Source organism: Oncorhynchus keta, chromosome 15, assembly GCF_023373465.1.
Source record: "Oncorhynchus keta strain PuntledgeMale-10-30-2019 chromosome 15, Oket_V2, whole genome shotgun sequence".
NCBI classification, from domain to species: Eukaryota; Metazoa; Chordata; class Actinopteri; order Salmoniformes; family Salmonidae; genus Oncorhynchus; species Oncorhynchus keta.
Genome location: NC_068435.1, coordinates 23,610,280 through 23,632,286, shown reverse-complemented (window position 1 = coordinate 23,632,286; position 22,007 = coordinate 23,610,280). Strand labels below are relative to the sequence as shown.

General features: G+C 44.1%; 1 protein-coding gene across 11 annotated transcripts in view; it reads left to right on the top strand.

The window, feature by feature from the left end:
- rasal2 (RAS protein activator like 2) overlaps positions 1-22,007 on the top strand; it is a 103,093-nt gene that overhangs the window by 59,403 nt on the left and 21,683 nt on the right. For 9 of the 11 annotated variants that reach the window (XM_035788048.2, XM_035788047.2, XM_035788046.2 and 6 more), the window contains 9 exons: positions 6,673-6,779; positions 11,116-11,228; positions 15,989-16,142; positions 16,364-16,462; positions 16,717-17,271; positions 17,521-17,665; positions 17,880-18,024; positions 18,505-18,741; positions 18,939-19,140. In XM_035788048.2, coding sequence (XP_035643941.1) covers positions 6,673-6,779; positions 11,116-11,228; positions 15,989-16,142; positions 16,364-16,462; positions 16,717-17,271; positions 17,521-17,665; positions 17,880-18,024; positions 18,505-18,741; positions 18,939-19,140 — 1,757 coding nt within the window. Of the gene's footprint in view, positions 1-3,988; positions 4,523-6,672; positions 6,780-11,115; positions 11,229-15,988; positions 16,143-16,363; positions 16,463-16,716; positions 17,272-17,520; positions 17,666-17,879; positions 18,025-18,504; positions 18,742-18,938; positions 19,141-22,007 lie in introns of those variants that run through there. The other 2 variants (XM_035788050.2, XM_035788042.1) reach the window with 2 other exon arrangements.

Below are 22,007 nucleotides of genomic sequence, written 5' to 3'. Positions count from 1 at the left end.
CTCCACCCAAAAATGACATTTTGGTGTTTGTTTCATTTGCCCATTTGCCCATTTGCCCAATTTTCTAGATATGTCACTTTTCAAAATGCCTAAATCTCATCCGTATGATGCATTTTGCATCATATGATGCTGCGTTTTTCAGCTTTTGTTGTTGACAATCTCATTATTTCACTTATTTATTTTATTATTTATTTCTAATCATTATGAATTATATTTGTCAAATAGCAGCCCGTAGAATCTGTCAACTCTGTTACAACTCTTTCACTTACATTCTCACCATGGGGGAAAACAATTCTCTGTCATGACATTTCTGTAAATTACTCTGCTCACAGCCAATGTTTATTGTATTTTGTTACCACAGTTGGGCATTTCCACAAGGACGTATTTTCACATTCATAAATCAAATAAAATGTCAATACAGAGAAGTGTCAGTAGGTGCCACAAAGCATTCGTGTGAAAATAGACGGGGAATGGAAACCATTCTTATTCTTTTATTTGATTTAACCTTTCATTTAACTAGGCAAGTCAGTTAAGAACACATTCTTATTTACAATGACAGTTCAGAACAACCAGATTTTCACCTTATCAGCACGGGGTTTCGAACCAGCAACCTTTCAGCCCAACACTCTAACCACTAGGCTACCTGCTGCCCCTAAATGTAACAGTGATTACGGATAAAGCCAAGAGCATTGCTGTGTTACTTGGACATCAGACTGGTTCCATGGGTTGATGGGGATTCCTTAAATAGTTGTTGTGCTGTTTACATTTGGACAATGGATACATCCCATTGGATGCACCCATTCAAGTGGCAGTGTCAATGGTTCCTGAGGATGGCTTCATAGGATAGATACATGTCAGAACATGTTTTTGGGTCGTAATAATATTTTCAGAAACTTCCAAATTGTAATTTCTGTGTCTGAATACATTCCCTCTAGATATAGTGTTTTGAAGAAAAAACGGGGATTCTGTGACACAAAGGCAGTGGCTCACAATAGTGGCACATAGGAGATAAACCACTTATCTTTACCTTAATGGAAGATTTCAGTGTTTTTGTATAAAGCACTTCACACTGTATTAGTACATCTAGGTTTTGGCAAACATTGTGCAGGTGTGTTTGTTCTGGTTTATGATTGGACAGGGAATGAACAGATGGTGTGTTTTAATGTTCCACACATTCTTCACACTATTGCCATGTGACATCTTACCATTGATAGATGCTCATTCCTACACCACCATGTCACTTGTGTAACAATGCGTGTTTTATGTAGCAAGTGTTGGTATTGTTTAGCTTTTTCCCCGTTGTGACAAGTTTTGATGACCAGCGCATAGTCTTAGTTTGCACTGTATGGATTATGTAAGAAATGCATTTCTATGGATGCTGCCCCCTGTAATCCTTTCTTAAGTAACCCTATAGACACTATACTTGGATACTATAGTACATAGCTAAGTACGTTGTCATCAACTCCACCTGATTTTAAATCTCTGATATATATTTACATTTTTTTTATCACCCAAAACATTCTACAGTAGACCGTGCTGTTATTATTTCAGGTTTTTCAGTATCACCCAAACAATATCATGAATGAACACAGTCTACCCATAAGTTGTTGCAATGGCATTTTATCAAATGATGTGTCAATTCCTTCCTCGCTAACTGACTGTCGGTCTTGCCACGACAGCCTTTATCTAGCACAGTATGTCAAGGTCACTACTCAGGGCTGTCTACAGAAGATGACTGCAGACTGTCTGGTGGGGAACCGTGCTGCCTGCAGACATGGTCCCATTCCAAATGGCACCCTATTCCCTATATAGTGTACTACGTTTGACCAGGGCCCATCCCAGATGAATGCATTATATAGGTAATAGGGTGCCATTTGAAACACCTTGCCCCCTGCTGCATCCGTTCCTGAAAATCCAGTTAAACAATTGATTCGGTGCAGGCCTTCCTGAAATCAATATCTTGTTATAAGATAAGTGCAGGGTTAAAATGCATTGCCTGCCACGCGGGGAAATTAGGCCCACGCTGTAATTAGAAGTGATGCTTATTTGGAGATTTCTATCAGAACACCGTTTCTACCAGGTAGCCGCGAGCCTAATCATCTGGACCGATGTTCAAAAAGCTTCTCAGAGTAGGAGTGTGGAGTTGGGATCCCCCCCCCTGTCCTTTCATTAGACTATAACCTAAAAGGCTAAAGTGATTCTAGATAGTCCTTGTTTGCATGTAGAATAGCTGGTATGGTAGGCTAGTTGTATGCTGTTTTTACTTCAGCGTGCTCCATCATCTCCAAACGTGATGGGGTAAGAAATCACAATGTAGCGTACGCCTCCATGCTATCGAACATATGGTTTCAATAGATCAAAATATATTTGATGCAACTAAAGGATAAAGATTCAAATGTCTTGAAAACATCATTCTTGTTTGCTACTCCTTTGGTCACTCACCACTTCATTGTGCTTGTGATATCTGAAGTATGGGGATGGTGATCATCAATAATTCATCTTTCTCAAGCACTTTGGGCTATTATTGAACTTAGCCCAGCCCCAAGTTTTTTACTTACCTTGCAACGCCCACACCATTAATGCTACTGCATGATAAGGACTATGGAAATATATTATATTCCCTGTGGAAAATTCTGCAGTTTAAGTAACTTTCAGTGTTGGGTAACTTGGGTCACATGCTGCACAATGCACATAGTCAACAATTTAGGATTTCACTAGCTGAGTTATGCAGCTGAATGTACTAAAGCTCTGAGGTAGAGGACGAGGCACTGCTGCACTGTTCAAACACTGTCACCGGGGATTGCTGATCCACAAATATGTGTTGTGCTCATTGTTGTTTTTCATAGTTGAGTCTCCCAACCACTGCAGATTTCTTACCACCGAGTGATTGGACTAATACGAGATTGTTCAAATAACAGCTTTTTAGCAAGGGTCTGGAGTTGTATCTGTGTGGAATGCTGCATAGTAACTTTATAGATGGACATGAACTCAGTCTTCTTTTTGCTGTGCATAGGGACAATCTGGCACATGCATTTAAATAGTGGAAATTTCAAATTTTCTGATTCTATTTTCAGACAGTGGTGATTCACTGTAGCTTGTGGCAAACATTAAACTAGAGAACACATGGAGCCACTTGCAAATGTTAACTGTAAATGGTCAACAAATTAAAAGGGTGGCCTCTTGTAAGAATCTTTTGTATCTGGATAGATGAAAAGCTGAGTTTCAAACCGCACATACATTTTTTTTTCCTAAAAGCTGCCATTTTAATGTGTTTTTATTTCAGGAATAAAACGTGTTTCTCTACGTCAGCCAGGAAAGACCTTGTCCAAGGGACAGTTGTTTATTTAGATCTGTGCTGTATTATGGTGATATTGTTTACATGCAAACCTCCTATAATGCTTCTTCGTCTTGAAACAAGCGGCAAAATACTTTTAAACTAGAGGAGAGCATATCGCTTTTTCAGTTTCAAGCTCTCATAGAGGATCATGTTGTTGACCATTGTGATTGTTTTTAGTGTATTGTGTTGTGTACACACTGACTACTTCCTCTGACCTCTTGCCAGGTCCCCCTCTCAAAATCTGCTTCTATCCTCAAGGGCCATCCCCTGCTTAAATTATACTTGAGGGTTAATGGATTTTTGGTTTGGGAACTAAACGAACACCCGATCACCTTATCTACAGTATAATTCTCCTAAATAGCATCTTGCAAGCTTCCGATACCCATCCCCCCCTATGGGTTTCCAATCGCTCGCTCTCGCGATCTGTCTCTCTCTCTCTCTGTCCCTCTCTAGGTCTCTCTCTTCCTCTTCCTTCTCTTTTCTCTTCCTCTCTTTCATACATGATGAGAAAGCCCCCAGAGTTGTGTCCTACATCAGTCGAGTAAGGCAGCAAGTTATTTTGTAATTAGCCTTAAAGCGTGGCTCTAAATTTGTCCTGTGCGTCCTGTGGTTCCAGCAGTGTGTGAGGTGGGCTGCATTTCAGCTGCAGTAGCTTCACCGGCAGATGCTACGGTACAGAAAGAGCAAAAAAGAGAAGGAGAGGAGAGAGAAAGACTGTAGAGGGAAGTACTTGCAGTTCTGTTTTATTCTGCTAAGAGGAACGATGGAGTGCAGTTACAGAAATTGATTGAATAAATGCGGTAAAATCTCTTCCGCTGCTGGCATGCCAAAAAGGAGGGAGAGAATAATGAAGTGAAGGTTAAGAATTGCTGCCGAGAGGAGAGGAGAGAGTGAGAGGGAGAAAGATAGATAGCGGAGTGGGACGAGAGACTGGGGGAGACCAGGGGAAGCATGGAGTGTTAGTTCAGGGAGAAATAGGTGGGATTCCAGACTGCAGGAACTAGACTAATTATTTCAAAATACAGAGTGATTATCAATGGGATGGCATCGCGGCACTGCAGAAGATGGACAGTTAAAGGGAAACGACTTTGCCTCATTGGCTGATGGTGATGGTCGGTGCTTAGCCAATCTGGTGCTGACCCTGGCCATCTCCTCCTCAGATGATGGGGAACAGCTGTGACCGAGGTACTGATTCACTCTCCTGTCTTTTTTCTTCTCTAATTAGGGTCTATTGTTTAAAATTAAGTTGATTATTCATGCTTAATTCTCATGTGCGCAGTGCAGAGCACCATCGTTAAAAAGCCATTATGTTAGATTGTGAAGTTTCTCTGTGCGGACTGCTGCTTGCACATCGTCTTTTCATTAGGGTCTGTACTGTATACATGTAAGGCTCCATGTGATGCGTTTGGTAGCATGTCTTTCACAAACACTGAACGTAATATTTGCCTAACTTCTTTGATCATATTTACTTTGTGCTGTTCGTCAGTGTCCTTGGTTGATATTATACAGGATATGCATGACGTTTGATGGGTGTCTCTCTCTCCCTTCAAGCCACCCCCAGCCAGAGAGCTCAGTCCTTCTGAATTATGATGCACACAGCGTTTAAGACGGACCGGGCTGCAGACAGGGGGGCCAAGAGGACAGTGTCTGAGAGAGAACTTGATATAGCACTTTGAAAAGTAGCCTTTTTAATAATGCTGACTGCTGCATACTGTCTCACTTGTGCCAAAGTTTAATATGAAGGATAGATTACGGTGAGGCCTAGCTTTAGGGACAACCTGATCGAAACGTGGGATCTGACACGTGTTGCTCTACTCTGGAGGTTATCTCCCGTTATCTGGTCTGCTAAAACTTGTTATTTTACTTCAGATGGTTGTGGCTTGTTCTTTCACAGAGGATTCCTGTTGCACGGGGTCAATCTGCTCAAAAATGGAGCTAAACTTAGCTTCCAATCAATCGTTCTCTGGATATCAGCCAGGGATCTCAATGTGACGGATGGTTTGAGACTTCTGTATTTGGAAGATGTGGCTTGCTTTCTTGCTCTGTGCAACATTGGTAAGGCACTGACAGGCATTTGTCTTGTATGCAGCTGCAGTAAAATCTGCACTGGCTGTGAAAGTCAAGGGTTGTGTCCCAAATGTCATCCTATTCCCTTAAAAGTAGTGCACGACATATGATGCCATTTTGAACGTAACCAGAGACTCGGGTATGAGAAATTAGAGGGTCTTTGTCAGTTGAGGGACTGCTCCAGCCTCCTGCCTCTAACCTCACCTGCCTAGGCACTGCTCTAGGAGGCTTGGCTGAGCTGACACTCCGGTGCCCAGGCTTACTGGGGCCTAGCAGCTGGAGTCCCATGTTGATGGCCCTGCCCTGCCTCTGTAAACTGAGACCACCGGAGGGAAAAATAAATGTGGGTTGAATCCATCCTCATCCTTGACACAGATGGCCATAACCTTACCGTACAGAGAGACTGCATAGTTTGTCAGGACGGACCAGAAATAACTGTCTTCTACAGAGAAACAGATTAATTTTGTCCTGTTGTTTATCCCATCCTGCCTGTTCAACGGGGATTACAGTGAAGCACAATCAGTGACCTTATAGCTGAAACCTCATTGTTAATGATTTACAAACCCCTCTGAATAGCATTCTGAGATGGATTTTTGTTGTTCTATTAATCATTTACATGAGTTTGTGGCATTCATTCAATGCCATAGCTTGTCTCTTGGGGGACCCCAACACAGACTCTTGGTGGCCTGAGGTAATTGCTTGATACAGCCCACCTCTGTCTCTGTCTGTGTGCTCTAGATGTCCTTGTGTACACCCATCACTCTGGCTCCCTCTCCCAAATGTTGCAGCATCTGTGTTCTTAGAACTCAACCTCCACCAGTCCAGGTTTCAAGGCAGCTAGCTGTCTTTACGAATGTCTCTCGTGCTGGGGACTGGTCTAGGTTTAGTGCTGCTGCCCCCGGACAACACATGCCCCTGGAAGTAGCTGTTCCATCACTCCCCTTCCCTCCTGTATCTCATCAATCTCCCCATCTCATATTCCGACCTGTACTTGTTAATATAACTGTTTAAAAAATAAAATAATAATAATATAATATAATAATATGGTCCTTCTGTAGCTCAGTTGGTAGAGCATGGCGCTTGTAACGCCAGGGTAGTGGGTTCGACTCCCGGGACCACCCATACGTAGAATGTATGCACACATGACTGTAAGTCGCTTTGGATAAAAGCGTCTGCTAAATGGCATATATTATTATTATTAAAATAATAATAATGTATAATGTCTCTCTTCCTCCCTCTCCCCTGCTCTCTCTCTCTGTTGTCCACAGAAGTGTCTGCTGAGAGGTCCCCCAGAAGGCGGAGTATCTCAGGCCTGGGGAGTTCAGAGAAGAACATATCCCTGGACGTACCCAACACATCCCCTTTCAAAGTACCGGTGAGTTCTGTTGTTATGATTCGAAAATGTGTTTATTATCCAAAGTACACCGATGTCCAACAGAAACTTGTCTTTTGCTTTATTCCAACCTCTCCAAAAAACACTCACACACACTAGACATTTTAAGTGTCTTTGTACAGTAATTGTTATGTTTGAAGCAATTAGCACACCATTCATGATTTGCTGTTGAAGTGGTTTCAATCCATACATTATATTCCTTTGATATCTCCTCTTGTTTGAAACACATGAACAGACAGCAGAGCCAAGCCTGTAGTTGGTTAGGCGTTATCTCTGTTGTTAAAACTCCCCAGAGCTCCAGTGATGGCCATGGGCTTTCAGCTGCTCAGTCAGTGTGTAAAACTCTCTGTCTTCCTATCCCATCCTAATTGAGACTCCCAAATGGCACCCTATTCCGAATATACTGCACTGTTTCTATGGGCCCTGGTCAAAATTAGTGCACTATGTAGGGTATAGGGTGCCATTTGCCATCAACCTTGTTGTACCACCATGTCTCATACTATACATCTACATTCTGATTCATGTCATTCTGGTCTCCTCCTCAAAGTGAAGCAGTACTTGTCATTATTGTGTTGGGCTAAGGAGGAGGGTTCATCCATAGGATTACCAAAAGAACTACAGTGGGGCAAAAAAGTATTTAGTCAGCCACCAATTGTGCAAGTTCTCCCACTTAAAAAGATGAGAGAGGCCTGTAATTTTCATCATAGGTACACTTCAACTATGACAGACAAAATTAGATTTTTTCTCTCCAGAAAATCACATTGTAGGATTTTTAATGAATTTATTTGCAAATTATGGTGGAAAATAAGTATTTGGTCAATAACAAAAGTTTCTCAATACTTTGTTATATACACTTTGTTGGCAATGACAGAGGTCAAATGTTTTCTGTAAGTCTTCACAAGGTTTTCACACATTGTTGCTGGTATTTTGGCCCATTCCTCCATGCAGATCTCCTCTAGAGCAGTGATGCTTTGGGGCTGTTGCTGGGCAACACGGACTTTCAACTCCCTCCAAAGATTTTCTATGGGGTTGAGATCTGGAGACTGGCTAGGCCACTCCAGGACCTTGAAATGCTTCTTACGAAGCCACTCCTTCATTGCCCGGGCGGTGTGTTTGGGATCATTGTCATGCTGAAAAACCCAGCCACGTTTCATCTTCAATGCCCTTGCTGATGGAAGGAGGTTTTCACTCAAAATCTCACGATACATGGCCCCATTCATTCTTTCCTTTACACGGATCAGTCGTCCTGGTCCCTTTGCAGAAAAACAGCCCCAAAGCATGATTTTTCCACCCCCATGCTTCACAGTAGGTATGGTGTTCTTTGGTAGGTATGTATGGTGTTCAGCATTCTTTGTCCTCCGAACACGACGAGTTGAGTTTTTACCAAAAAGTTATATTTTGGTTTCATCTGAACATATGACATCCTCCCAATCTTCTTCTGGATCATCCAAATGCTCTCTAGCAAACTTCAGACGGGCCTGGACATGTACTGGCTTAAGCAGGGGGACACGTCTGGCACTGCAGGATTTGAGTCCCTGGCGGCGTAGTGTGTTACTGATGGTAGGCTTTGTTACTTTGGTCCCAGCTCTCTGCAGGTCATTCACTAGGTCCCCCTGTGTGGTTCTGGGATTTTTGCTCACTATTCTTGTGATCATTTTGACCCCACGGGGTGAGAAACTTTTGTTATTGACCAAATACTTATTTTCCACCATAATTTGCAAATAAATTCATAAAAAATCCTACAATGTGATTTTCTGGATTTTTTAAAATCTCATTTTGTCTGTCATAGTTGAAGTGTACCCATGATTACAGGCCTCTCTCATCTTTTTAAGTGGGAGAACTTGCACAATTGGTGGCTAACTACTTTTTTTGCCCCACTGTATAGACAAGTCATTTTTATGATCTCTATGGGTGTATCTAGACTCGTCTCGCCACAGATTCTCTGAGAATACATCAGCATTCCTCTAATTTTCAGAGGTAGACTAGAAGTCTATAACCATCTCAATAATATTTTTGTTTAGTAAATATGTAAGAGTGTTACGATGCGGTACGTTACGATGCGGTACGTTACGATACGTTACGATGCGGTACGTTACGATGCGGTACGTTACGATGCGGTATGTAGATCTTTAGAAAACTTCTGCTTGCTAATCCGAGACGACGTGGGAGTGTGCCTCTAAGGACTGTGGAAACGCAGACGCACACTTCTGATGATATTTATAACCAGAAGAATTAGGCCATGGCATGCATCATTGAAACTCGTACCTTTTGGCATGTTTTTAAGACTTCTTGTTACGGGTTTAGAACATTTTGCTATAGATAGATGAAGGAAAACGTTGTCATGTTGATAGTTTCAGATTCACCAAAGGGTCTCGTGGGTAGCATCATCAGATACGGGACTCATGTTTGTCTCCTCTTTGTTTGTCAGTTTCTAGACTAGCTATTTTACCTGCACACTGATATGGGAATGTCAGAGAGGTTCAGGTTGTGTCTCAGAGTGGAGAGTGCAGATGAAATCAGGTCCATGTAATCTTATTCATGATGATCTGAAAGGCAACACAGATCCTAGATCAGCACTCGTACGATGAGACGCTTTATGAATACAGGCACTTCCAGCCCTCAATACGAAGTAGCCTAGCGTCTGTCTACTTGATGGAAACTTAACATCCTCCAACCTCATGCTGTTTGTGGACCAAGTCAAAGTGAAGGCTGCTGTCCGGTTGTGCTGACACGACAGGCTTTATAAATGCAGGCACCCGGGGGAGCAGAGGGGAGAGGGTTGTGCTGCTGTTGTCTCTGACTGAAAATGAGCTGTTTAAGACACCTCCTCCACACTGCCAAGGTGAATGAGAATGTTGAAAAGCTGACAAAGACTTCCTGTGCTTGTCCTCTCGGTGGACGTACAACGATCCCTTGTTACCACTCTCCCCTTTCTTTCTCCCCTTCTCTTTCTCCCCCTTTCTTTCTCCCCTTCTCTTTCTCCCCCTTTCTTTCTCCTTCTGTCTCTTTGTCTCTCTTGCGCCCTCTGCCTCTTTCTGTCTCTTTTTGTTTTTGTCTCTCTCTCTCGCTCTCTCTCGCTCTCTCTCGCTCTCTCTCGCGCTCTCTCGCGCTCTCTCGCTTGCTCTCTCTCGCTTGCTATCTCTCTCTCTCTCTTGCTCGCTCTCTCTCTCTCTCTCTCTCTCTCTCTCTCTCTCTCTTGCTCTCTCTCTCTCTCTCTCTCTCTCTTGCTCTCTCTCTCTCTCTCTCGCTTGCTCTCTCTCGCTTGCTCTCTCTCGCTCTCTCTCTTTCGCTCTATTCTCATCAAATCATGTACTGTATGTCATCGTCAGTCATTTTACACAGCGTTTCAACACCTAATATAGTGGAGTGCACTTCCTAGTGTTTATTGCCGCTTTGCTAATAAGTAACATGGCTTCCCTGTGCAGACTTGGCAGTACTCTACTCTCTCACCGTCATAGAGGTCACAATATGCACTCAGTGTTGCATTACCATATCCTATATCAACATACAGGGTAAGCATTATACAGTAGTTGGGAGTACAATAGATTTTCTTTTCCAAGATATACAATATCTGACTGACTAATTCCTTCTGCTGTCAAGGTCACACAATGGCCAAATTAGTGACACGTTTCCACTGCCCCTGACATCCTGCTGATCTCTTCATGTATTTTTTTCAACCAAGTCATAAAATAACCAATTGCGTACTGTATATATCCTGATCATATTTGATTTGTTATCTCAACTGTTACTGTAAAACTAGCAGAAAACGCTAAAGGAAGTGATTGGGTGATAGACATTTAACCGCAGTATTAGTCATCTGTCTCCAGCTCTGACTCAAGTCCTCTATTGGTTTCAATGTGTCTACTCTTTCTGACATTGTCATAGTATTCGGTCTGAGTGGGGTTGTTTCACAACCCGCCACACGCTGTTCAGTTTTCCGTGTTTCACCAGAGCATGACAATGCATTACAATGGAATTCATTCCCCAACTTGGTCACTGTGGTCAGCTGGTCATTCACACTAGCTACTAATTCATAAAATGAGCGTATAAAAGTCTAAGACAGGAACAGTGTTGTACACAACGTCATTCTGTTCATATGTAGGCTACACATTACACAACCATTTGTTTGAAATTTACCTGATATAATATGACCTGTGTGACACATTAGCCACTCATTGCCACAGCACCTCTCCCAATGCAAACACAGACTTGTTGCAACAACTGGTGCCCACAGTAGACACACAGCCAGACATAGTAACATGTGTGTCTCTGAGTGTAGCAGTTCTCCTGAAAGTAATTTCTTCTGTTGTACCCTTAGGGGTTTTTCAGCAAACGACTGAAGGGATCCGTAAAGCGGACGAAGAGTCAGACCAAACTGGACCGCAACACCAGCTTCAGACTGCCCTCCCTGAGACCTCCAGAAAATGACAGGTAAGCTATTCACTCAATCTTCATTCAATCTCCTGCCATATTTCACCTTTCAGTACCATGGAACCGCATCGACAATTCACATTGGTTGTCTTAATTCTGCCTCTCTGGGAGTGGATTTAGGCCTGAGGGACTGCTCCTGCTTCTGATCATCATTTGGTCGTTCATTTTCACCACATATCCTCTTGGTCTTCCTTATGTGGTTCATTGCTGGAGGGTCATGGATGTCCTTTCATTATGATTTTAATAGATCTATGATCATGGAGATGTAGAGAGGCGAGCGGGGGTGTGGTGGCTAGTCAAAAGTAATGATGGAGTGTTTCTCCTGTGGTGTGTGTTGTATTGTGGTGTGTGTTGTATTGTGGTGTGAATCACAAAGTGCAAATGCTCCATTCATCTGTAATACCCTGTCTGTTGCGTGGGGTTGGTTACCAAGGTGCTGGTTTATACAGCGTTTGTACAGCCTTTTAAGAAACTCACATCTTACATTATGTTCCCATTCATTATCAGTCCTGAGTGCTATTCTGAGAAATCTGTATTTAATTCCAGGATTATAAGCCTGGGAGATAATGGCATTACTGTAAGCCTGACTGCTTTCTTCCCCACTCACATATAGTCAATATAATAGTAGAATTAGGCATTGTTGTATTCATGCATGGGAGACCCAAACCAAGACAGATGTAATCCTTTGTTGACAGTGTGCTACCCTCCCTTCCTTGTTGGTCTGAATAGTGGATAGCTAATGTTGATATGTTTGGGGTTCTCAACGCTCCAGTGAGTTGGCTGAACAGTATTGGTTTGAGGGGGGGGCTGCCTGCCCCCACCTTCGTCCTTCCCCCGCCTTCTTCCATCCCCCTGCGGGGCCCTGCCTGGCGGGCTTCCTCGCTGCTCTGAGGAGGGGAGTCTCCCCCATGCTGGTCTCTCTGCTGCCTGGCGAGGGCCGAGTCACCCCGTGTTCATATGCAGCTCCATGCGCCAGGCAGAATATGCAGCGTCAGTACCATTACACAGATACTCACTCACTCACTCTCTGACTTTACTGTGCAGATTGTAGCCTACAGAGTTAGTGATGAACACAGGCTAGTGGCCATAGAGAAGTACTGTATCTATCTTTATACTAGTGGCTTAGTGGGTAGCTGGTAGGCTACATGCATGGAGTACTGTCAGATTTCCCTGGGATGACATGACATCTGTCACTGTGTGTGGCAGTACGCCCATGTGGGTGACGTCTGTCTGACCTGTGAGCCAGCGGAGTAGTGAAAGTGGACTTTAGAGGCTTTAGAGCCATCAGGACTGGGGGATAATGGTCGGTGTGAGGATGAGCTGCAGCCTCTTTCTGCCATCGTTAACTAATGTCAGTGACTCCCAGTAAGGACCATACTACAGCATCAGCATGGCCGCCATGGCAACCAGCGCCACCTCGTCACTCCTCAGGAGGGCCAGGAATGCCCACCTGCCAAAGTCACTGCGCTTCAGGTAGGGCAGCATGATGGAAATAGAAGTCATTCTAGTTCTGTTGGCAGCATGTCTCCTCCTGGTTAAAGAATGCTGGGCCGAATGACCAGTGCATTGTTTGCTACATTTATAATGATCTGATTGGTAACAATCCTATGTTTTGTTTTTATTTGATGTAGATGGGACATGTCTCCTCCGCTGTAAAATGCGATCTGTTATTTCATACAATTATAGACTGTTTTAGTCCCATCTGAATCGGCTTAATTTTAGAAATTACGGCTTGCAATATCATGCCAGGTTAAATTGTATGTGATTCTGCTTGAAAGTACTACTAGTTCAATATCAGATAGCGTTTTGTTAATTCAAGGAGCTGCGGAGTGGTGGTGTGGTCAGAGCTAAGTCCGTTCCTCTCCTTCCTCCCAGCGGACGTATCAGATTTCCATCCTAATGCAGTGGACATAGTGAGGGCTGGCGTTCAGAAAGGCAACCTGATTAGTTTTCAAAAGACTTTGAGGATGACGACAGCAGCTCATTTTAAAAAGATTAGACTCCCTGAGAGAACATGCATTTCTTTATTCTTTCCACCACAAGTGCTCTGTGATGAATTTCAGTATGTAGGCTTTCTACTTCTGTGCTGATAAAACACAGATTGTTCTCAACATAATGCGTCTTTCTCGAAACAGTGTTATGAGACGGCTCAAAGTGTACGCCCACAATGTGTTTACGACTTAATGGAAAACTATGACTCACAGGTACAGATGTAAATAAATACCCAGGTAATGAATCACGTCAGTTTCATTGTTGCAATACATCTGTGGAATCCTTGCTGGATTGAAAGGGCAGATCTGTTTCCGCCCAAACCGTTAATCTGGGTTTACATAATTCAGTTGGCGAGGCAGAGGCATGTTGCATGTTGAAGGCGGATGCCAAAAGATTACGGGGGCACATATGCACTCTGCAGCAGACTGAAGACACAGGCACGCACAATTGATGGATGTGTGCTAGTGAACAGTGAGGCGGCTACAGACTGAAAGAAAAGGACAGAGGAGTCGGCTTGCTCTCTCTTCTGTTGGCACTCGTATTACTTGTTCCAGTGGTAGGCGTCAGAAAATGTTATCCCTTTATATATGGGGATCTAAAGCAATCATGCTTTGGAAAAATACTGATGTTGCACAGCTGAGACGTAGTGTTCCAAATGGGACCTTATTCCCTACATAGTGCACTACTTTTGACCAGAAACCTATGGGAAAGGGAATAATAGGGTGCCATTGGGAATGCAACCATAGTAGGTTTTTGGTCATCTTCATGCAAGTACTGTCCTCTAAGGAGATGAGTTGATAAGTAATGAGGAGTGGTATTGTGATGATGCTTGGCTGGTGAGGTAGGTAAGGATGTTGTTTTATAGTTGTATGTAGGCCATGATGCTTTAACCCAGACATGGGCCAGATAATTAATAATGACTCTTTGCGAGGCCATTGTGGCCAATAGCAACATGGTATCAGGATAACAACTTAATTCTCCATATGCCTGAAAATACAAACTTAGAATCATTGCTACCTCATTGTGACAAATGACCATTCTATAGGTATATTAACACACACATCATGTTTAAAGGCCCTCTCAGAAGGACTTTGAATGTCTCTTCTTTTAACTGTTAGATTTGTCTCCCTAAGTGGCCCTAAAAGAATGAGTAAGATTGGCCGCTCTTCTCGGAAAGTTTACCAGACAAAATCTTTTATTTTTTTTATTACAATAATGCCTCCAGACTACTTCCTCCTGAAATGTCTCTCTGTCTTCGATAGCTCGTAAACACAATATTGATTGTCTGGAATCTCTCACTCACACTCAAGGGTGCCCTGTAATTCAGAATAAACCACATGTACATGTATCTATCCCCTAGGGATGAAAGTGAATACGATTTCTTGATCCCTGATTCTTAGAAGTCATCTGACATGTCAATTATGTAAGCCTACTGTTATTATATTGCTATGTGGCTGTTATATATTATACATTTTGTGTTGTGCATTTTCAATAAGCATGCATTACTTTGCTAGACATTCAGTCAGTGATTATCCTTTGACGAACATTTCCCTTTCCTACCATTTGTCTGTTATGTAAGGGTCTATTTTCGTGTTGGAATTAGGGCTGTGATGATACCAGTGTCGCTCTATTTTTTTACATTGCAAAAATGAAAACACGAAGCAGACAAGTCTTTGATCCTTTAAAAACCTGCTGTATGTAAAATATTGTTTGCCATAGCTTGGAAACTAAATAAATGTGACAACATAATGACGTTTGTTTCCAACATTATGGCTGTTTTCCTAAAGAAGTGAAGTCTGTTTTTGTTTCCTTGCCACAACACTAATGAGTATTGCGATACTGGTATCTTCCCGGCCCTAGTTATTATGTATTTTTCAGTTGTCATGCGGTGTTGCATTTAGTCGTTGTTGCACTTTGAAGATGAATGATTTTCCAGTTGGAAAGCTAAACGGCATCACTTCCATTCTCCTCCCTACCTGTAGAATTGTGCTCTGATGGAAAGCCCAGGTACTTTTTCCCAATGTGTTTGTGAGCACAGCAGCACCTCCCGCCGTCATCCCATGCTGCTGCACTTGAGAGTCAAGTCTCCTTGTAGGGGCTTTCCTATGGAAACAGGCTCAAGGGGCCGACAGATGGACCAGCCCAGGTCCTCGTTTACCACCTGTGAATCAAAGGAAAGGTAGTTGCAAAGGGAAGAGGGAAAGGCATTGTATCTGCTGGTCCTCTTTCACTTTTTACAGTTTCATGGAATTAGTCTCAACTCCTCATCATTCTATGGTAAAGACCGTAGAACCAAGGATGGTGGGCTTCAACTGAAAAGAGAAGAGAACTGTCCTGAAAGGAAAGGAGTGGAATGAGATCCCGATAGAAAGATGCTCTGGGGATATTCCTTCAACTGGCTGTTCAATAGTTTTTCGTAGGTATTACTGCTTCCTGGAATGTTCTAGTGAGCTATTGCTGGAATAGTGTGGATAAAGCTTGAATTACAGTCTTACAGAAAGACAACAGCTGGTTGTGTTTTGGGATCACATGCGGTATACATTTTCTTAGGGTCCTCCAACCTGCAGCGTGTTGGTTTAAGAGCTTCCGAGTGGCCATTTCTTATCTGTGCCGTGGTAAGTACAACTTGTCAACGGAGGAGTCCAACGTCTTTTGACACATTTAGGGATTTAGCGCCTCAGAGCAGGATTGTCTGCCATGCTGTGAATGCTCTGAATGAAGAAGTCATCTTGTAAACTGTAACCAAATGCCATGTTTTTGTCTTTCAGATCTCGAGGGCTGCCTAAGTTAAAGGAGTCGTGTTCTGACGAGTCCCTGCTAAGTCCGGGAAGTGCAGTAGAAGCCCTGGACCTGGGAATGGAGGAAGATGTTTACGTCAAGCCTCTCCACAGTAGCATACTGGGACAGGAGTTCTGCTTCGAGGTAACATCTTGTTTATCTACTTTGATAAAACGATTGTAAATATAATATTACTTGTTAATGACTGCTCACTGCGCTTCAATACAAAGAAGCTTCCTGTTGCCAACCTGCCTCAAAGGGCAGCATCCATGTGGATTGGGACAGAGACATAGACTCCTAGGTGATGTAATGCATTAAAAAGCCTTTAGTTATGCTCATCATGCTTATGTCTCTGTCCTCTTCAGGTGACCTACTCAGGGGGCAGTAAGTGTTTCAGCTGCTCCTCGGCCTCAGAGAGAGACAAATGGATGGAGAACCTGAGGAGGACGGTCCAGCCAAACAAGGTGAGACCACAGACTGTGTCCCAAATGACACCCTTTTCCCTATATAGTACACTACTTTTGACCAGGGTCCATCTGGTCAAAAGTAGTGCACTGTATAGGGTATACATTTTCTTAATGCTAGAGTGACCTCCTCTTTTTCACTTTGTTTTTTAGTTTCATTTTCTTACCAATGTCAGTTTTGTTGTACTGTGTTATTAAGGATCGATGTTCCCCCTCCCTCATTGGGATTCAATACTAATTCGATGTCTTCCCAGGACAACTGCCGACGAACAGAGAACGTCCTCCGGCTATGGATCATCGAGGCCAAGGACCTGCCTCCAAAGAAGAAGTATTTCTGTGAACTGTGCCTAGATGACATTCTATATGCCCGCACCACCAGCAAGAACCGGTCTGACTGCCTGTTCTGGGGGGAACACTTTGAGTTCTACAGCCTGCCGCCTGTCCGTAGCATCACAGTGCACATCTACAAGGACGTGGACAAGAAGAAGAAGAAAGACAAGAACAACTACGTGGGGCTGGTCAACATCCCCATCGGGGGGGTGACGGGGAGGCAGTTTGTGGAGAAGTGGTACCCTGTCAGCACCCCCACCACCAGCAAGGGCAAAGGAGGAGGGCCGTCGATCCGGATCAAGTCCCGCTTCCAGACCATCTCTATCCTGCCAATGGAGCAGTATAAGGAGTTTGCAGAGTTCATCACTAACAACTACACCATGCTGTGTTCTGTTCTGGAGCCGGTGATCAGTGTGAAGAACAAGGAGGAGATGGCCTGTACCCTTGTTCATATCTTACAGAGCACCGGACGGGCCAAGGTAATTCCTATACTTTAGAAACTTCATCTCTGCTCTGAACAGACTACTTCTCCATCGTCTCCCACTGTGCCTCCCTCCCTATACTGGCTATAACTTCATCAGGGTATCCCATTCAGTTGGATCCATCTATTTGCCTACATTAATTAGCACCTCTAGGACATTAAGTACCGTACTGCAGTTTTTCCTTCTCTGCAGACATTGCAATCTGTCAAAGTTTGCTCTCCTCCTTATCATCCTCCTCCTCCCCAGGACTTCCTGACAGACCTGGTGATGTCAGAGGTGGACCGGTGTGCAGACCACGATGTCCTGATATTCAGAGAGAACACGCTGGCCACCAAGGCCATAGAGGAGTTCCTCAAACTGGTGGGACAGAAGTACCTGCATGACGCACTAGGTGAGAGGGGAGGGTTAATTATAGAAGAGACCGTAGAAAGTGGGGACCTCCCAAATGTAAACATTACAACTTGCAGTTCTGAAGACAGCGTCACATTTGGTAGCAAAGAGCGCTACAACTGCGGTAGACCCGGTTTTCTAACTGTTCCATGTTCTTTGTCCATGGCGTATTACTGTTCTTCAACCCAGTCTGTGTTTTCTCCTGGGTACTGTAGGAGAGTTTATCAAAGCACTGTACGAGTCAGATGAGATCTGTGAGGTGGATCCGGGAAAGTGTTCTGCCAGTGAGCTCCCTGAGCACCAGAGCAACCTGAAGATGTGCTGCGAGCTGGCCTTCTGCAAGATCATCAACTCCTACTGGTGAGAACAGCTTCTCAGCAATCTGGCCTTAAAGTCACATATAGCCAAAGGGCCTTGGTTTCGCCTCCACTTAGGGAAAGTCAAAAGTTCCAGCTCCTTGTAAATGTGACTAAAGAAGAAAATCTGCGAACATTGATGGCTCCAAATTTTGGGTAATTGCTTAGTCTTGTTGTTCTTAAAGACATTGTCATATAGTTGGGTGGAACATCTGGCTTGGCTTCAATATGGTGAGGATGTACAGTGCATGCTGCCACCTGGGGGTTATTTTTGGTGGGGTATGTGTCTGTTTGTGATGACTGAGGCTGTTTGTGGTCTCAATTCGTCTTATTGGAATTCCTCTCATTCGATCTCCTTGCGTCCTTCTCAACCATATTCGAGGAGAGGGTCCCCTCAGACATTCTTCTCCAATGCGTTTTGACAAGGAGGTGAGGGGAGAGGATGAATTGAGAAGGAGCCTGACTGTCTCCTCTGCCTCCCCAGTGTGTTCCCGCGGGAGTTGAAGGAGGTGTTTGCAGCATGGAAGCAGCAGTGTCTGTCCCGAGGGAACCAGGACATCAGCAAGCGCCTCATCAGCGCCTCCTTGTTCCTCCGCTTCCTCTGTCCCGCCATCATGTCACCCTCGCTCTTTAACCTCATGCAGGAGTACCCCGATGACCGCACCTCCCGTACCCTCACCCTCATCGCCAAGGTCATTCAGAACCTGGCTAACTTCGCCAAGTAGGTTTACCTGTTTACTGGTAGCATGGCAGAATACATATCACGGCTGTCTTAAATGACACCCTAATTGTTGGTTGTGTACGCACCCTGGACTAAATTCCTCTGAACTAATTTCATCACTTTTACAAGTTCACAAGATGCCAATCCTAGTTAAGTAGAAAGCACGTTAAACAAATGTTGGTTGTCTGTGTCCCAAGGTTTGGCAACAAAGAGGAGTACATGGCATTTATGAATGACTTCCTGGAGCATGAGTGGGCAGGTATGATGCGTTTCCTCACAGAGATCTCCAACCCAGAGACCATCTCCAACACACCGGGATTTGAAGGTTACATCGACCTTGGACGGGAGCTGTCGGTCCTCCACTCACTTCTGTGGGACGTGGTGTCCCAGTTGGACAAGGTAAGTAAGCCCTTGGAGTGGGCAGCAGTGATACAGTACCAGTCAAAGGTTTGGACACACCTACTCATTCAGGGTTTTTCTTCATTTTTACTATATTCTACATTGTAGAATAGTAGTGAAGACATCAAAACTATGATATAACACATATGGAATCATGTAGTAACCAAAAAAGTGTTAAACAAATCTAAATATATTTGAGATTCTTCAAAGTAACCACCCTTTGCCTTGATGACAGCTTTGCACACTTCAGCTTTGCACAGCTTCATGAGGAATGCTTTTCCAACACTCTTGAAGTAGTTCCCACATATGCTGAGCACTTGTTGGCTGCTTTTCCTTCAGTCTGCGGTCCAACTAATCCCAAACCATCTCAATTAGGTTGAGGTCGAGTGATTGTGGAGGCCAGGTCATCTGATGCAGCACTCCATCGCTCTCCTTGTCAGTCAAATAGCCCTTACACAGCCTGGAGGTGTGTTGGGACATTATCCTGTTGAAAAACAAATGATAGTCCCACTAAGCGCAAACCAGATTGGATGGCGTATCGCTGCAGAATGCTGTGGTAGCCATGCTGGTTAAGTGTGCCTTGAATTCTAAATAAATCACAGACGGTGTCACCAGCGAAGCACCATCACACCACCAGCTCCGTGGGAGGAGTTGCAATGCACTGTAGAGAGAGCCTGCAAAGTTGTCATACTTTCCAGGTCTATGCCCAAACAGTTTGAGCTTCTAAATTTAAAAAATGTATCTCTCCAGAAATAAGTCTCTCACTGTTGCCGCCTGTTATAGAACCCCCTCAGCTTCCAGCTGTGCCCTGGACACCATATGTGAATTGATCGCCCCCATCTATCTTCAGAGTTCGTTCTGTTAGGTGACCTAAACTGGGATATGCTTAACACCCCGGCAGTCCTGCAATCGAAGCTAGATGCCCTGAATCACACAAATGATCAAGGAACCCACCAGGTACCACCCTAAATCCTTAAACATGGGCACCCTCATAGATATTATCCTGACCAACTTGCCCTCCAAATATACCTCTTCTGTTTTCAATCAGGATCTCAGCGATCACTGCCTCATTGTCTGCATCTGCTATGGGTCCGCAGTCAAACCACCACCTTTCATCACTGTCAAACGCTCCCTAAAACACTTAAGCGAGTAGGCCTTTCTAATCTAAATGGCCCAGGTATCCTGGAAGGATGCCTGGTCGTTCTTTAAAAGTAATTTCCTCACCATCTTAAATAAGCATGCCCCTTTGTGCAACTTTTCAGAGAAGTTAGGAACCAATACACGCAGTCAGTCAGGAAAGCAAAGGCTAGCTTTTTCAAACAGAAGTTTTCATCCTGTAGCTCTAACTCCAAAAAGTTTTGAGACACTGTAAAGTCCATGGAGAATAAGAGCTCCTCCTCCCAGCTGCCCACTGCACTGAGGCTAGGAAACACTGTCACCACAGATAAATCTGCGATAATCGAGAATTTCAATAAGCACTTCTCTACGGCTGGCCATGCTTTCCTCCTGGCTACCCCAATCCCGGCCAACAGCTCCGCAACCCCACAGCTACTTGCCCAAGCCTCCCCAGCTTCTCCCTCACCCAAATCCAGATAGCAGATGTTCTGAGAGAGCTGCAAAACCGGGACCTGTACAAATCAGCTGGGCTAGACAATCTGGACCCTCTCTTTCTAAAATTATCCGCCGCCCTTGTTGCAGCCCCTATTACCAGTCTGTTCAACCTCTCGTATCGTCCGAGATCCCTAAAGATTGGAAAGCTGCCGTAGTCATCCCCCTCTTCAAAGGGGGTGACACTCTAGACACAAACTGTTACAGACCTATATCCATCCTTCCCTGCCTTTTCTAAAGTATTCAAAAGCCAAGTTAATAAACAGATCAATGAACATTTCGAATCCCACTGTACATTCTTCGCTGTGCAATCCGGTTTCTGAGCAGGTCACGGGTGCACCTCAGCCATGCTCAAGGTATTAAATGATATCATAACCACCATCGATAAAAGACAGTACTGTGCAGCCGTCTTCATCGACCAGGCCAAGGCTTTCGACTCTGTTAATCACTGTATTCTTATTGTCAGACCCAACAGCCTTGGTTTCTCAAATGACTGCCTTGCCTGGTTCACCAACTACTTCTCAGATAGAGTTAAGTGTGTCAAATCGGAGGGCCTGTTGTCCGGACCTCTGGCAGTCTCTATGGGGGTGCCACAGGGTTCAATTCACGGGCCGACTCTTTTCTCTGTATATATCAACGATATCGCTCTTTCTGCGGGTGATTCCCTGATCCACCTCTACGCAGACGACACCATTCTGTATACATCTGGCCCTTCTTTGGACACTGTGTTAACAAACCTCCAAACAAGCTTCAATGCCATAAAACACTCCTTCTGTGGCCTCCAACTGCTCTTAAATGCTAGTAAAACTAAATGCATGCTTTTCAACCGATCGTTGCCCGCACCCGCCCGCCCCGAAAAGCATCACTATTCTGGACGGTTCTGACTTATAATATATGGACAACTACAACTACCTAGGTGTCTGGCTAGACTAAACTCTCCTTCCAGACTCATATTAAACATCTCCAATCCAAAATTAAATCTAGAATCGGCTTCCTATTTCGCAACAAAGCCTCCTTCACTCATGCCGCCAAACATACCCTCCTAAAACTGACTAGCCTACCGATCCTTGACTTTCTGATTGACTTTGCGATGTGATTTACAAAATTGCCTCAACACTCTACTCAGCAAACTGGAGGCAGTCTATTACAGTGCCATCCATTTTGTCACCAAATCCACATATACCACCCACCACTGCGACCTGTATTCTCTCGTCGGCTGGCCCTCGCTACATATTCGTCGCCAGACCCACTGGCTCCAG